Source organism: Cyprinodon tularosa, unplaced genomic scaffold (genome assembly GCF_016077235.1).
Source record: "Cyprinodon tularosa strain WSP-4 unplaced genomic scaffold, ASM1607723v1 ctg66, whole genome shotgun sequence".
NCBI classification, from domain to species: domain Eukaryota; kingdom Metazoa; phylum Chordata; class Actinopteri; order Cyprinodontiformes; family Cyprinodontidae; genus Cyprinodon; species Cyprinodon tularosa.
In genome coordinates, this window is record NW_024039407.1 from 235,052 (window position 1) to 252,142 (window position 17,091).

General features: G+C 36.6%; 1 protein-coding gene across 5 annotated transcripts in view; it reads left to right on the forward strand.

The window, feature by feature from the left end:
- Positions 1-17,091, forward strand: part of rapgef3 (Rap guanine nucleotide exchange factor (GEF) 3) — a 48,501-nt gene that overhangs the window by 8,868 nt on the left and 22,542 nt on the right. For 3 of the 5 annotated variants that reach the window (XM_038309275.1, XM_038309279.1, XM_038309276.1), the window contains one exon: positions 10,510-10,554. In XM_038309275.1, coding sequence (XP_038165203.1) covers positions 10,510-10,554 — 45 coding nt within the window. Of the gene's footprint in view, positions 1-3,870; positions 4,237-10,509; positions 10,555-17,091 lie in introns of those variants that run through there. The other 2 variants (XM_038309277.1, XM_038309278.1) reach the window with 1 other exon arrangement.

Here is a 17,091-nt window from a genome sequence, read left to right on the forward strand (position 1 = left end):
CACCTGGCTAACTGAAACAAATGGTAAATAAATACTGTGGTATATTTGCCTCACTCGTATGAAAGAAATCTGTGTTAAGATCAAGGAATTTATCTAGCTATTAATTTCTGAGAATCATATAATAATAAAAGACATAGTGTATTTGATCTTCAGTTTCATTTAATTACTGCAGGGAACATTTTTGATCCTCCTCTGGGATTGACTGAAACAGTCTAGTTTCTAATGCTAAAGGCAAAGTAAGAGATCTGAGCTGTGCATATACAGTATATATGACAAAAAACACATTCAGTTTTTTGTTTATATATGGGATATTGCTAGCCCATGTATTTGTATAAACTTCAAAACAAAATAATTTTATATGTTAATTATCATATCTCATTTTATTTCTATAAATTTACTCCAAATCACCCTCCTCAAACATAACCTAAATCTCTCCAACTCATATATTTATGTTGGAGTCACAATGGAAAATGTGTTTTGTTAATCTATGATTTATTGATAATCTGTTCCATAATCTCACCATATCTCCAATGTACCCGACTTGACATAGTTCCCATTCCATATCACCATCATCAGCCAGTTTGGGAGTGTTTAAGTGCAGACCTAGGACATAGTGCAGGGCTCTGCACTGGATTTTCTCACTATAGAGTTGTTGACAGGAACCCCAGACTCCTGCCCCATAATCTAGAACTGGACAGACACAGGATCTGTACAATTCAATGTATATTTCATAAACCAGGTCATGACAAAATTGAACTCTATTTAAAACCCCACCATATGCTCCTTAAATGTGATTTTTTTATATATATATACGTAGTAAAAGGCATTTTAAAAACCTGCTGCACTGTTTTATTTCGGGGTTTGATTCCTGGCTCTGGGCTTTCTGCATGAAGTTTGCTTGTTGTCCCCCAGCATGTGGGGGTTCTCTCCAAAAACATAAATGTTAGGTTAATTGGCATCTCTAAATTATCCTTAGATCTGAGTGTGTATGCATGGTTGGAGGTCTTTGTGTGTCTCTGTCCAGGGTGTCCCCTGCCTCTGGAAAATAGATTGGCAGAGATGGTCACTGGCCCCACTAAGACGAACAGAATAGGCAGAAGATTGATAGATAGATGGAGGGATTCTGTCTAAATAAACTGCATCTTATTGAATCTAATCTATTTAACTGAAAATGACTTCCTCAGGATTAAGAAACTAGCAGGCAGGGGGCAGAGATTACAAAGTCTATTTCCTAGCAAGTTTAGCATTAGCACTATCATAATTCAGCTATAACAGAAAGTATTTATTAATTCTAATGAACTCTTTATTTTTTTAATTAGCAATTTGTTTCTGGTAACTATAGCAAAGGGTTATATGGCTGAGTTAAGGGGTTCAGCATGTTTATAAGGTGCTTTTCTTAGCTATTGTGCTGATGTTAACAAGGTAAACTAGTTCAACTAGCAAGACAGAAACTTACATTTGTAAATCGGGTTGCAAATGTCCCTTGAAAAAATGGCAATGTTCCATATTAAGAAACAAAATAAAGTGTCTAAGTTATTTCAATTTTGATTTAAATGTTTACAAATTCAATTAACAGACACAAGTAAAGGCAAAAATACATTCATACATGGTAGAGTCAAAGACAATGCCTGGGCAAGTGTCCGTTATTTAATTTTCATAGAGTTGGCAACCCTACTGGTAACAAAAGACATCAAACAAAGAAATGTTCTTAATCTGAAGTTCTTTAATAGTTATTCAATTTTTCTATGCTGGTATAATAAACTATGATACCACCCATGGGTGTTACTGTCTATAGATTCACGAGAATAACAACTGAGTAAATCAACATCCTGACTTATATTCTGGGGACATTTTTTGGTAGGATTTTATTAGGTGTTATTAGAAATTAACCATTATTAGAAATCGTATTTTTCAAACATCCCTGATTTCAACATTTTGACATTTTTTTGTGTGTTTTTAGGTATTTAATACCTTCCAAAATAAATTTTTATAGCACAGCTGAACTTTTACTATGAACTTGACAATCCCATGAACCTGGAATGTGAACATAACAGCTTAATACCTGCATTAAGAACAAAAAGAAACTCGACACAAGTTTTATTAAAGGACTTTAAATGCTGTTCTGCTGCAGTTTATCTGTGCTGCTACAGGCCATCTGAGTTAGACAGCTGGTTCACCTGATAACAGTGTGCGCGCAAAGTTCTGCAGCTTTTGAACTAAACAAACTACAATACCTACAGGGGAACATCGCTTCATACTTAGTGTTGACTGAAGAAGCAGGACCAAGTACATTATGGTTCACTGAGTTTGGTGTATTTAAGATAACTGCTCAGGACTCTGTTCTAATGCAAACAATGGTTGGCAACTCAAATGGTGTGTCCCCAACTTTACAACACCTTTTCAATGACCGGGGATTCCTGTCATACACTCACAGATGGTGGGTAAATTACATAGCCATGGATGGACTTTGACGCCTGCCATACACTATAACTACCATCAGTAGTAAATGTGGGTGAAGTCTTGCCCCGGAAAACAACTAGAACAGAGTTAGGACTTAAAGGAATAGTACACCCAAAACATGATTAGCCTTCATTTTCTACTCACCCCCATGCTGAACAACACTCTGGAGTACTTTTTTGATATCTCAAATGCATCTGGAGATCTGGGAGGCTTCTTGCTGTCTGCTGACATTCAAATAATGGAGGTCTATGGTGCCCGAGACAGAAAGGTCCATAAAAGTCCACAAAAAACGTGTCAATATTCCTCCATACTGCTCGTCCAATGTATTCCAAGTGTCCTGAGTTGGTAGCGTCCATAATTTACTCGAAACAAAGTCATTTAGAATGTTTTTAGAGCATAAACAGTAGTGTATAGGATTTCCTAAAAGCGCGCGCCTGCGAGTTCACGAGCCTACGGAAACTGCGGCAGACCAAACCAGATGAAAGTGCTCATTCAGCATCTGCTCTTAATAATGCAAGCGTAGAAGAAGAAATGTGCTGTTTACCTGTGCAAAGAAAGAAACAACGAAAGAAAAATGTCTGAGGACTTCAGTGTTGAAGAAGAGCATGAGTTCTTTGCCGAGCTGAATGCGCACTTTCATCCGGTTTGGTCTGCCACGGTTTCCATAGGCTCGTGAACTCGCAGGCGCGCGCTTTTAGGAAATCCTACACACTACTGTTTATGCTCTAAAAACATTCTAAATGACTTCGTTTCGAGTAAATTCTGGACGCTACCCACTCAGGACACTTGGAATACATTGGACGAGCAGTATGGAGGAATATTGACACGTTTTTTGTGGACTTTTATGGACCTTTCTGCCTCGGGCGCCATAGACCTCCATTATTTGAATGTCAGCAGACAGCAAGAAGCCTCCCAGATCTCCAGATGCATTTGAGATATCAAAAAAGTACTCCAGAGTGTTGTTTAGCATGGGGCTGAGTAGAAAATGAAGGTTAATCATGTTTTGGGTGTACTATTCCTTTAAACCTACAACTCTCAGGTTATAGGATGGACACCTGCATCCTAAATACTTATCACCTAATCTTCAGGTCAAGGAATTGCTCTTAATGGACACATTTTAAAAATGATTAAATACACTAAGCATAATAAAACCAAAAGATTTTTGTGCACATACATAATATGTACAGACATATAACTGTTGTATAAATGTTAATGTGCCAAGATGTATTTTTGTGTTATAAGGTTCATGTAATATGGAAATAAAGAATAGTATGCACCTGCCCGCATCCAGTCCAAATATGTCAGAGCAGATAAATCCAGCATCGTTAATTGGGTAGTAAAGCTGCCAGAGGGAGGCCGCCTTTCAGGGAGTTGTTGGCCAAAGTGCGCGCACACGCACTTCTGCTACAAAGTGCGCCTGTGCCGCACGGGATGGCTGAACATTACACAGCTCTTCCTGACTGAGGCAGGCACGTCCTGAAAGCTCTCACTTCTTGATGCGAAAGGAAGACAGAAACAAGGTCTTGTGTGGATTTTGTGTCAAAATGCGCTGACGCCGCTGCTGAGTGGCTGCCGTGCAGAAATGAGAGGGCGGCCAGCTGTATGCTGGGGATAATGTGTGGACCTGAAGCAGACGTGTGCGGTTCCTCTGACAGGGAAACTTGCTCCTCGGTGGTTTTGATTTGACTCAAGATGCATCTGTTTCGGACTCATAATTATCAAGTGTTCCCTCATCGCTACTCGGTGGAGAAACCGAGCATAAGGGGCATCAGCTGGGTATGTGCTGATTACTGCGGAGACATTTCTGCATGTCGGTTTTTTTATTTTCTAAAGTTATTGAAATATATTCAGGATCTCAAAAATGACTTTATGGCCACAGTGTCTCTTTAAATGGATTGTTATTTAATACTGCTGAAGTTAGAAAACTTTAATCATGATTTTCTGGCAAATTCCAGATGTTGTTCACAAGGTTCATGATCTGAGGTTTATCTTCTTCTAAGTAATATTTTCCAAATTGATTAATCTGTTGATATTTTTATTTTTATTTTAATCAATTAATAATTGGACAACCAAAAGATTGTTTACGAAAAAAAAAAAAGTGAAACTGAAATGTTTCCACTTTAGGAGTTCTGGATTGAACATATTGACTTAAAGACAAAAATCTTTTTTTTAATCATAAATGCAAAATGTTCACAAATTTTAACAATCTTGGCATAATTACTGCTCTAATGGGGTTTTAGAGTCTATACTCCACTTAACGATAGATCGATTACTTAATTAGTTAACGGTTATTTCAATAATCCATTAATCTGATTGTTTCAGCCCTATAATATATCATAACCTGAAATGTGCATCTTAGTTCTTATGCTTAAGGCAAACATTTTGTGGTCTTGTGAGGAAAAATTATTTCTGTTGAGCATTGTTATTTTTCCTTTCAAATGTGTTTATGAAAAAAACTCATTTGTTTCTCTATATTGGAAAAAAGCAACCTATATAAAGTAGCTTTGCTAATTATGCCTAGTTATACATTTTACATTTTCAGATGATCTATAATTTTAATGTAACATATTCATCATTATGCTTGTAATTATTTTTTTCTAATGATGATATAATCATCCTCAATGCTTGGTAATATCCAGTCTTTATAGCTATGTTGCTCTTTAAAGAGTAGTGTAACACATGTTTAAGCAGCTAATTGAAGTTTCTGCTTATTGAAACTGTTTACATCCAGGTGCAGTTTATTATTTTTTAACTTCATTTTACAAAGGTACTACTAAGGTAAAGGGTGTTACTTCTTTATGTCTGTTTGTCCTGTATTAGTACTCATAGTAATGAGTTACAATATTATTGGGGACTGGGTTGAGGTGGTAGCTGTCTCAATAGGATCTCCCAGACTTCCCTCTCTCAAGAAATTTCATCCATCTGCTGGGGGGAGCCTGAGGCACTGGGAGACATATTCCCCTTGATCATCCCTGGGTCTCCTCCCAGTTGGATGTGCCTCGAACAACTCACGAGGGAGGCATCCAGGGGGCATCTGAAACAGATGTTTGAGCCACCTCAACTGACTCCTATCGATGTGGAGGAGAAGTGGCTCTACTTAGAGCCTCCTGGATGACCGACCTTCCTATCCTATCTCTAAAGGAGAGCCCAGCCACTCTGCAGTGCAAACTAATTTAAGCTGCTTGTATCTGGAATCTTGTTCTTTTGGTCATGATCCAGATTTCATGACCGTTGGTGAGGTAGAGACTGATAAATTCAGGGCTTTGCCTTTTCACTCAGTTCTCTCGTCACCACGATAACTGCAGCCACACAGATTTGTCTATCAATTCTCCCCTCGCTGATGAATAGGACACCAAGATACTTGAGCTCCACTTGAGTCAGGAACTCTCCTCGGACCTGAAGGGGAAAAGCCACATTTTTCCAAGTGGCGGACTTTAAACCCAATATGTTCTATAAGTACCCATACATATTAACAGCTTTTAAGCAAGAAATAATGTAAAATGGTGATTTTCAGCCAACTGAACAGTGGTGGATTGGGTTGAGGGAATAGCGCTTTAGCAGTACTCCATATAGCTGAAGAAAACTCCAATCACAGCATTAGTCCCTTGAAAGGAGGTAAGATTATATAAAGGTATCCTGTAATTTCATCTGTTTAGAACAGGAGCACTTGACCTTTTTCCACTGGTACTAACTCTGGTTGTTTGGCCTAGTTTCTGGGTTTCTACCTGGGAGGATTTTCCATTCCAACTGAGTGCCAAGGCCAAATGAGCGGTGTCGTCCTCCCAAGATGGCCCCTCATATGTATCTTTAACAATCACAAGCATAAATGAAGGACCTTCTGCACAATTTCTAAGTTTTAGTCAGAATCATAGTAAAATAAGAGATCTACAGAAGGCTAAGGGGGAGCAAGATGAAACAGGAGAGGAAGCCATAGATGGGGATGAAACTAAAAGCTATGAGGCTAAGTTATTCCTTAGTAGTCATAGACTCAACCCTTGTAAATCAGTGATCCACAGTCTTCTGATTATTCACTTTCAGTTCGATGCGGTCTCAAAAAATAGCAATGGTTCTACCTAATCATTGTTTGTGGAGAAGTATAAAAAAAGAGTCAAGACATACCAAGTTGGTAATCAGAAAAATGCCATTTGGTGTTGTATTAGTCAGAGATCAGTGCATAGAGATCAGAAATGCACTTATTTTATATTTTGTTATAATAAAATCGGTCTGACCTGTAGTAATGGATTCAATTAATTCTAAATATGGGTTCTCCTCACCCTACAACAGGAGTCAGGGTGTAGTTGGGAAACCACTGACAGAAATACTCAAACTCAGCATCACAAAGCAGAAATCGAGGGTGATATATTATGAAAAGTAATGATATATTTTTAAAAAGTGCTTACACTTAAATGAAAATAAATAAAACTTCTGGTGTTCTTTGTTCTTTGATTAGTGTGAGATTACCAGCGAATAAAAGAGCTAATTGCTTGTTTTTAATCTTAAAAAACTTACAATATTTATTATTCCCAATGCCATAAAACTATTAGAATATTTATTATTACAATAGTAATGATTTTATCAGCCTAACCAGCAACCTAAAGCCATGAACACACCAAATCCGATTTTGTTTCCGATCTGACAGAAAATCGTGTCTGACGAGGTCATGGCGTTTAGCTCTCTTTTAGAGTCAATGGGGATGATCACACCCAACGCGACTTTTTTGCAAGAGGGCTTGCGTAGCTCTGACTGAGATAGACCCCAGGTCTATTTTATTCAGACTACGCAGCAATTCAGCAGCAATTTCATGGGTCTGGCAGGAAGAGAGATGTGGTTAAAAAGTAAAGCACATCCACTTTAGGACAACAAATACAATGTGTTGTTGCACATTGCGTATATAGTAAGCAGAACATATTTATGAAAAAATCAAGGAAACATAAAAAAAAGGATTACTTCACAGATGATATGAGTTCAGGAGGACAGAAAACGTATAAAGCAGTGATCCGCATTGAGCCTCACAAAAATCAGGCCTTTTCACATAGCTGTCTCAGCCTCTCAGCTTGAGCTTTAAAATAGATCGAATGTAAATGGAATGACCACAGCATGATGATGTCACCAACATGGTTTTTTGGTCTATTTATTTTTCCACACCATAACTGTCTGGGTGTTTATCAAACGGAAATATCTATAGAAAAATCTTTGTTTTTTTCTGAAGGATGGAAAGTGTAGTAGCATTCTTTCAGTCAGCTGACCACCAGCGTATAGGAGGAGGCGGAGAAACCTTTTAAGCTCTAAGTTTCTTTGTGGTAATGCTTGGATGTCCAGCCTATAGATTAAAACATGTCTTTTCTCCCCTTACCAGGGCCAAAAGCTTAGAAGTTTGGGATCCACAACCTTTCAGTACTTCTTTGTGTTATATATTTCTGATTTTGAATATTTTCTACAGCTATTAACGAAAGTATCTACTTCAGTGCAGCATTTTAAAACTGATTCGCCTCAGTTTTACTCTTCTTTCATAGATATTTTAGTAATGTTTTCAAGTAGACCAAAGCAAAAACCCTATATTGTGTATGCACCCCCAGATAAGGGATGTTGGAATGTCCAGTTTTTTTTTTTTATTAAACTCAGGTTATTAATAGCGTATTGTTTATTGTTCACCTTTCCCGAAGCTCCCCCGCTAGTTTTACAGAGGGGTGTGGAGAAGAATGTACAAAGTGGAAGGCTTTGTTTCCAGGTCACAGGAAGACATAGAGCAGGGTTGAAAGCCTCCGGTTCTAAATTTGCACAACGCTGAAGTAGAAACAACTGTAAATCTACAGGGTGTGTGTTTGTTTTCGTCAGCCCCACAAAACATTAGTTTCTAGGAAAAGCAGAAAATATGATTTAAAAAGAAACAAATATATATGTAGACTTTTCATTTGTTCCTATGATCTAAACCATTTTGATTGGCCAGATCATTTAACAAATTATCTCTTTTGCACAATTTTCACAAATACAAGGCAGTATGTGTTACTTAAGGGATGATTTTTTTTTATCAAAATTGACATTTTTTATACTGAAAGAGACTTAGTTGACATTGAGCAAATGATGATCTTTTCTTTGAATTTAAGGACTAGATGAGCACTGAAGCCTGAGGGGTTTGGTATCTGTGTTTCATTTTTCCATTTGAAATTCTTCAAGTTTATTGAGTAAAGGTCTCTTTCAAGTTTAATTTTAAGTTGCTGTTTTTTCATTAAGCAAACTAAAGAAGAGAACTCTGCAAAATGAGCTAATTGTCTTTATGAGAAGATAATTCGGCCACTGTGACATCATGCTCTGTCACGTTAGGAGGGTTTTATGTATGTGTTCCTCTGTAGTCCTGGAAGGCAACCAGTTCCTCCACATTTTTGCTTTAGAGCTGATTTTAAAAGACAAACTGGAGTCATCACTGGGGAGACATGTGCACTGCTTGAGGGTAACTAACAAACATTCAAATGACATGCTTGGAAAGAATATCTCAAATAAATGTCTCAGTTTTCTTTAAGGTGTTCTTTCACTCAAGTTAAAAAACATTTAACTTCTGGGTAAGGTGAAATAGAATAGTTGTGCATGCCTTGATCGGCTGCACTGCAGGCCAGACAAGACACGCCTAAAGGTCTGGCTGCAGAAGGAATAGAGACACTGATGCTTATCACTGACGTGAAGACCTTATCACAGCTTCCGGATTAATAACACCAGCTACTGTTTATGTCACTGTTAACTATGTCATATGATTACTTTTTTATATTTAACTCTTTCCTTAGTTCACCAGCCCACTGACACAAACGTTTTTCTGCTACCCCACTTATATAAACATAGAAATGACCAAAGGACAACAATAAATTATCACATTTATCCTTTTTAATGTATGTATTTGGAAAAAACAAGGAAGTTTAAGTTTATTTAATCCTACATCTTTTTACTCGTAATAACAGTTGAAAATCGAAATACAAAAACCTATTAAGCGATCACATATTACACTTATACAAATCTGCACTAACAATTCACATAGGGATTAATACCTGCATTCAGGACATGACTTATATACCCTAATAACACCATAATAAACCTCTGTTTATTTAAAAAAAAGAGTATGATTTCAGTTCATTTGAAAGGTAGATAATTAAAACGAGAAAATAAAAAGTCCTGCAAACTTAATGGTCTCCTAGATTCACAATCACTTATAGACTATGAAAATAGTGGAAAAAATGCTCTTATAACTTAAACATTAATAATTTGTGTTTTGAGTTTAAAGATGAAATGTAAAAACACTGGTAAAAAATGCATTTATGTTTCTACCAAGAAATAATTTTAAGCCCAATGCATACCCTTATGGTACACCACAATCTATATAATATGAGGAATTTGGGACATTTTGCATGATGTATAGATAATAACTAAATTCTGCTTGGAATGAGCTTGTATAAGTCTATAAAACTAGATTTATTGAAAACAATTACCGTGGGAACACAGTTACACAGTAGTAATAACATGAAGGTTATAAAAACATAAAAACCAAGCAAGAAGGAGGAAGTCCTACTAAGGGCAAAGGGCAGCTATAACACTGCTGAGTATATTATATATATATGTGGTAGCAAGATAAGCCAAGAGAGTAGAAAAAATGGGGGAAAAAATGCTGTTAAAACCAATAATTGCAGTCAGCTGAAAGCAGCAACATGTGAGGAAACAGGTTGTGCATATTCCTCTCTCCACCCACTGATTATACACACTCGACACCTACCCACTCTCTGATAGCGATTAATGTCTCTGTCAGAGACTCTCAGACAATTGTTCCAGATTTAGACTATATTTGTGCCGACCTTCATCTTTATGACAGTGAAAATATTATTAAAATTGCTTGAACTCTCCAGTTGGTTAAATCTGTTTATTTAATGCAGCAAGGGCTGTCATAAACAACTCATCCAACAGGTTTGGGCAGCATGCTCTGCAGAAGTTCAAGTGTTTTTTTTTAGAGGTTTATAGCAGTCTGTAGATCAGAGGGAATGAGAATAAAGCCCCTGTTTCTGTTTCTCCTAGACTCCACTGCCAGAGGCCCTGGATCCAAAGAACACTATGAAGCAGGTGCGTATGCCAAACATTCTTTTGTATATCTCCTCCCTACAGCCAGTAGTAACTCAATGTTTTCTTCTGAGCAGTGGGAGACATCATTTCAGAATAGCTGAGTGATTTGAAAAGTTATCTCCTGAAAAAATAGACCGATACAACCAATATGAATCATTTGAAAAACAAAGTTCTTTTTAAAAATGTAAGATCGTTATATTTGGACCATCTTTTTATAACAGGCTGATGTTTAGGTTGCCATTCTCACAATATATTAATCTTGAGTAAAAACATGAAGGTTTAACTATATCATGATATAAGCATACATTTTCAAAATAAGTACGTAGAGAATGATCTCATTTATTGGATCCTTTATTTAAAACACAAGTTTGCAGCTAGCCCGCTGTAGTTTATAATGCATTGTTACTAAAGATTTATAATAGGCACCTTTTATAGTTTCCACACTATAAGGTTATTTTCTGAAACTGGACTAAAATCCCCAACAGACAGTTTTTTTCTTTTTTCAGAGAAAAAAAAATCTGAAGCCCTCTTTAAGTTACCAGGTCAATCTGCAGGTTACAGCAGCAGGTGGAGGAATGGCAGCACAACTTTCATCTTTAAGACATATAGCCAGAAAAAAAATGTTTTATGCTCCTAAAAATATTTTCAAACTAATATATTTGTCTTTTAAATAAGTAGGTGGGAAATGTGGGGATTTTATTTCCATCCAGCTGACTTTTAGTGCAAAGCAACAGGTGGAGAAGGGGCAGTTATTCATTATGTTATTCTCTCTCCACCTAAAAAGATTTCTGATCACATCACTAAAAAATACTGAAAAGTAGGGAGAAAAGTTTTTAAAAACGTTTAATATTTTTTTACAACCTTTATAACTCGGACTGACCCAGTTTAAACAACCCAAAAAGTAGAAATCATACCCTTATAAATCTCAGCATGATCACTCATTCAAAGCACTCGACTTTGACTTTGAAGTCTTCAGCCGTTGCTGACCTTTAGGAACATGCAGACTTGCAGAGCATGCATCTTTTAAAAATGCTGATTGTGTTCTTTTGTTGTTGCACTATCCTGCACTGCTGCCCAAGCAAGTCTTAGAAAACACACTCCTAGTCGGGCAGCCATAACGAGTTTAAAGAGCAATTTAAAAGCTCACGGTTTACTGATCCTCTGCACCTTTCTGAGTCCTTACTCGATCTAGTCCAGACCCCTGGAGCTGCTTTATCTTAGCTTCTTCAGTGCCATGATGGGGAGAGAACCTTTACCAATACCACACTTCAACAATCTTAAGAGTCTTCTGGTTAGATTCAGTTTTCCCTATTTCACTGATGAGGTAAAGTGCATCTTTCACCTCAAAGAAAATCAATAAAAAAAATTATTTTCAAGTTTCTGAAAGTGATAGTAGGATGATGCAGGAGCTGCCTGCAGGGGTTGAGTCTTGCTTTGGTTGGTTGCTAAGCGCATGCTGGCACCAAATCCTAAAGCCACTTATTAAAATCATACATTAGGATCACACTGAGCAAAAGGGCTTATTCTATTAATATGATCAATCTTGAGGCTAAAGATGTAAAAGTCAGAGGAGTATACTATATAATTTACAGTACTCTTCTTGAAAATACAGTCCCAGTTTAAAGTCAACTCCACATTTTCTGTTGCCATTGGATGTCATTGTCCAGTTGGAACAGCGACTTGCTGCTACTTAATAACCCAGACTTTCGTGTTCAGATTTAAAGAAATAACTTACTAAATTCAAAACTACATCACAAGAACCACTAAGATGCTACAAAATGATATGCTGAGATACTGGAACGCCATTTTTTCCCTCATGACTGAATTCATTATTGACATTGACACCAATAAGATATTTGACTAAAATAAGGCACCTCGTCCAAACGACACAAAATTAATGAATATATACCTTTATTTTAGACATTCCGTAAATATGCAAATTTAATCCACGCAAAAATGTTCTTATGATAACCGATATATAATTACTTTACATGTATAGGTCAGTGATTTTAGAAAAAAGGTATGAAGAACTGAAGCTTAGTTAATCATATCACTTTCTTATTCCCATTGTCCTTAAAATCAAAAACATCCTGATTCCTACTTAACTTATGAGTCCATGCTTCTCAGAAGTGAGCAGATTAATAAATTTTTGTAAAAAAAAAAAAAAAAGTAGGGCAATATGATGATTTTGAATGCTTAAACCTAAGACTTATTCAACATTTATTAAACAGGCTAGGAAGTTGGGTCTGGATTAGGGCTGAAACAATTAATTGTGATTAATGGATTATTTAAATCATCATCACCTAATTTAGTAATTGATTAATCATTAACAAGAGTATATAGACTCTAAAACATGTTTTTTCCTGAAAGAAAAACCCTCTCAAATCAGTAATTATATCAAAATTGTAAGAATAATATATAAACATTTAGCATTTAAGGTGAAAAAATCTTTTTTTCCAATACTATCCTCTGTTCTGAAGTCCTTAAAGGGCAGAGATTTAGATTCATTTGGATTTAATTCTGTGTAAAATCTTCTTTAATGTAACTTTGGTCATCCAATTATTGATCAAATAATTGAAAAAATAATCAACAGATAAATTGATTAGTAAAATAGTCATTAGTTGCAGGCCTAGTCTAGATTTCTATTTTTAAGCTCACCTTGAAATTCATGTTATCTTTGCAACCCAGTCTCATGGGAAAATGTACCCCCACTACGTTGGTCCACACTGGAAAACGTAGTGGAGGTACATTAATGGCCATTTTTTTGTGGTACTGTTACATTTCTTCTGCCTATACGATTTCTATTGTTTTACGTCCTAGTCACGTGACTTTCAAGATTCCAGCTGAGAGAAGAAAAAAATATATATAGATGGCCGACATTCGCTCATTTTTTGTGGAAAGATTAATGACTTGAGTTTGTTTTTGCATTAAAATTAGTTTTGATTACATTTCTAGTGAGAAATGTATAGTTTGTTGCCAGAATATTTACTCAGGGAATGTACATATTCACTTGCTTGTTCGTTTCTTGCAAAGATTTTTCAAGATAATGTGAAACTGTAACATTTTGGTATAAACATGGCTGAGATTTATCTAACTTTTAGTGGGAAAATCAATAATTTAAATCAGTTTCTGCATTTAAATGGGTTTTGATTACATTTATAGCGAGAAGTGTAGGGTTTATTTATATAATATTTACTTAGTGAACATACATAATCACCCGCTTGCTAGTTTTTGCTACATTTTTCGGATCTCGTCAGGATTATGTGAAATTGCAACGTTTTGGCTGCTACCCATCGCCTAGCATTTAGCTGCCGCCCCGATTCAACATTGAATTCTTTGTGATTTAACTCCATCTGACGGATCAAACCCTCGCCACTGCGTGCGTTGCGTCTGAGGTTGATTTTCAGATCAATGCATTACGTCGTGGCATACGGGAGAAACTAATTAAACTAGTTAAAAAAAGGATCATGGGTTAAGATCGGATGTGTTTTATTTGGAAATCTACCGGATCCTTTGTGCAATTAACTTCCTGTTTGGTGGGATCTCATTGATGGGTTTTGACCAGATTTTGACCAAAGAGGAACTAAAAAAAAAAAAAACAATTTGAATACACAACCAGCATATCTGGAATCAGTGACAGAGAGCGACTGGGACCAGAAGTTTATTACAATTCCTTTAGGGAAAGTGGAAGGAAAATCATTTATTAAGAGGAAAGAAATTGAAAAATGGCAAAAAAAAAGGTGGAATGAAGATAAAAAGGAAGAAGGTTATATAAAGTACAAAAGTCAGTATTAAATAGAAATATTAATGAGAGAAACCGAAGGGAAGAAATAATAATGATCAGATTAAGAGTAGGTCATACTTATTTAAATGACAATTTATACTTAATAGGGAGGAAAAATAATGATAAATGTGAAGGATGTGGAGAGATAGAAAATGCAGATGTATTGATGAACTGCAAAACATATGAACCTGAAAGGAAGAAATTGAAAAGAGGACAGGCCAAGAATGGAGTCTTAAAGGATTATTGGGAAATAAAGGAAATATAAAAGATATTTATAGATTAAGGAAAGCATTATTTATTTATCTTCAGAATACAAAATAAAAAAATAGAATTTAATAGATGTAAAACAATGTTGCTACACACTCATGAACAGTAGGTGGCGGTATGCACGCCCCTTCCCTAGAGCCCGGTGGGATCGAAAACATTTTGAATGGAAATCAGTGGGGAGAAATTAATAAACTTTTGGTCCCAGTCGCTCTCTGTCATTGATTCCAGATATGCTGGTTGTGTATTCAAATTGTTTATTTTTTTTTTTTTAGTTCCTCTTTGGTCAAAATCTGGTCAAAACCCATCAATGAGATCACACCAAACAGGAAGTTAATTGCACAAAGGATCCGGTAGATTTCCAAATAAAACACATCCGATCTTAACCCATGATCCTTTTTTTTTTAACTAGTTTAATTAGCTTCTCCCGTATGCCACGACGTAATGCATTGATCTGAAAATCAACCTCAGACGCAACGCACGCAGTGGCGAGGGTTTGATCCGTCAGATGGAGTTAAATCACAAAGAATTCAATGTTGAATCGGGGCGGCAGCTAAATGCTAGGCGATGGGTAGCAGCTTAAACGTTGCAATTTCACATAATCCTGACGAGATCCGAAAAACCGTAGCAAAAGCTAGCAAGCGGGTGATTATGTATGCTCTCTGTCATTGATTCCAGATATGCTGGTTGTGTATTTAAATTGTTTTTTTGTTTTTTTAGTTCCTCTTTGGTCAAAATCTGGTCAAAACCCATCAATGAGATCGCACCAAACAGGAAGTTAATTGCACAAAGGATCCGGTAGATTTCCAAATAAAACACATCCGATCTTAACCCATGATCCTTTTTTTAACTAGTTTAATTAGTTTCTCCCGTATGCCACGACGTAATGCATTGATCTGAAAATCAACCTCAGACGCAACGCCGCAGTGGGGAGGGTTTGATCCGTCAGATGGAGTTAAATCACAAAGAATTCAATGTTGAATCGGGGCGGCAGCTAAATGCGGCAGCTAAATGCAAGATAATGTTTCACATTATCTTGAAAAATCTTTGCAAGAAACGAACAAGCAAGTGAATATGTACATTCCCTGAGTAAATATTCTGGCAACAAACTATACATTTCTCACTAGAAATGTAATCAAAACTCATTTTAATGCAAAAACAAACTCAAGTCATTAATCTTTCCACAAAAAATGAGCGAATGTCGGCCATCTATATATATTTTTTTCTTCTCTCAGCTGGAATCTTGAAAGTCACGTGACTAGGACGTAAAACAATAGAAATCGTATAGGCAGAAGAAATGTAACAGTACCACAAAAAAATGGCCATTAATGTACCTCCACTACGTTTTCCAGTGTGGACCAACGTAGTGGGGGTACATTTTCCCATGAGACTGGGTTGTATCTTTGCCATGTTTACGTACATTTTCTAAAAGTATTTATTTTTTCTAACGTCACTTTGGGCGCATGTATATATTTGACTCTGTGAACAAGAATAGCATTGTGAAAAGGGCATTTGCATCCTTGAGAGGCCACAGGATCCTCAGTTCACAACACAGAATACCATTTGACATCAATGAGAAAGACCCCAAAACACACTGGTGTAACAAAAATCTGCTCATTGCTCCTTCAAGAACTGGTTTAACTTAATTCCAGTTAACAAGTCTCTTTCCTCAGTCTCCCTACATTCATTTTACCCCAGCTGCTTCACATTATCTACTGATTTGACCCAGCTTCATTGTCCTTCTCTGTGTCTCTTAGTATAAATATATGAAATATATATAAGTTTTAGCACATTTCATACCAGTACTGTCCAAAATGTGTCGTCTATGACAAGATCAACTTGCTTCCTTCAGAGGAACTGCCTTGTATTTCTCTCACAAAGAGAGAGGTGACAAAGTCAGTCCTTGAAGCAGTGTTATGTTGCCTGTCAGCTCACGCAATGTTCTGCTTGTGCTGCTTCTCACCCAGCACATCCCACTAAGGTCACAGAGGAAAGGCTCAAAGAAACATCTCGCCTACAGAGCAGACATAGAGTGGAAAGCTCTCTACACTCCTAATCGTTGCGCCCAAAAAGAACAAAGCACAAATTTATACAGAATATGAGTTCAAGCTCTGGCTTTTGTCAAGATCATACGTGAGTTGAAAAAAGAACCAATAACGCACATATGAGGTAAAGTTAATATCCCTTGGAATTATGCTAGTGCATCTGCTGTTAAGCAGTGTTCCAGTAGAGTGTGCAAGCTGCATCTCAATTGGTGCAGAGGTTGATCCTATGATTCTTGTATGAAGTTCTCAGTCATCCATGCAGTCGTCCTGGTGTTCGAGGCCTTTTCTCCATGTCTTCCCCTCTGTCTCTACCCTATTTCCTGTCAGAACACTTTCAAAATAAAGACCAAGAGTGTCAGAAAAACAACAAAAAACAATAGAAAAGAAAAAAGCAGTCCTAATTTAACCTAATGTAACATTAATCAGGATAATACAAATTTCCAC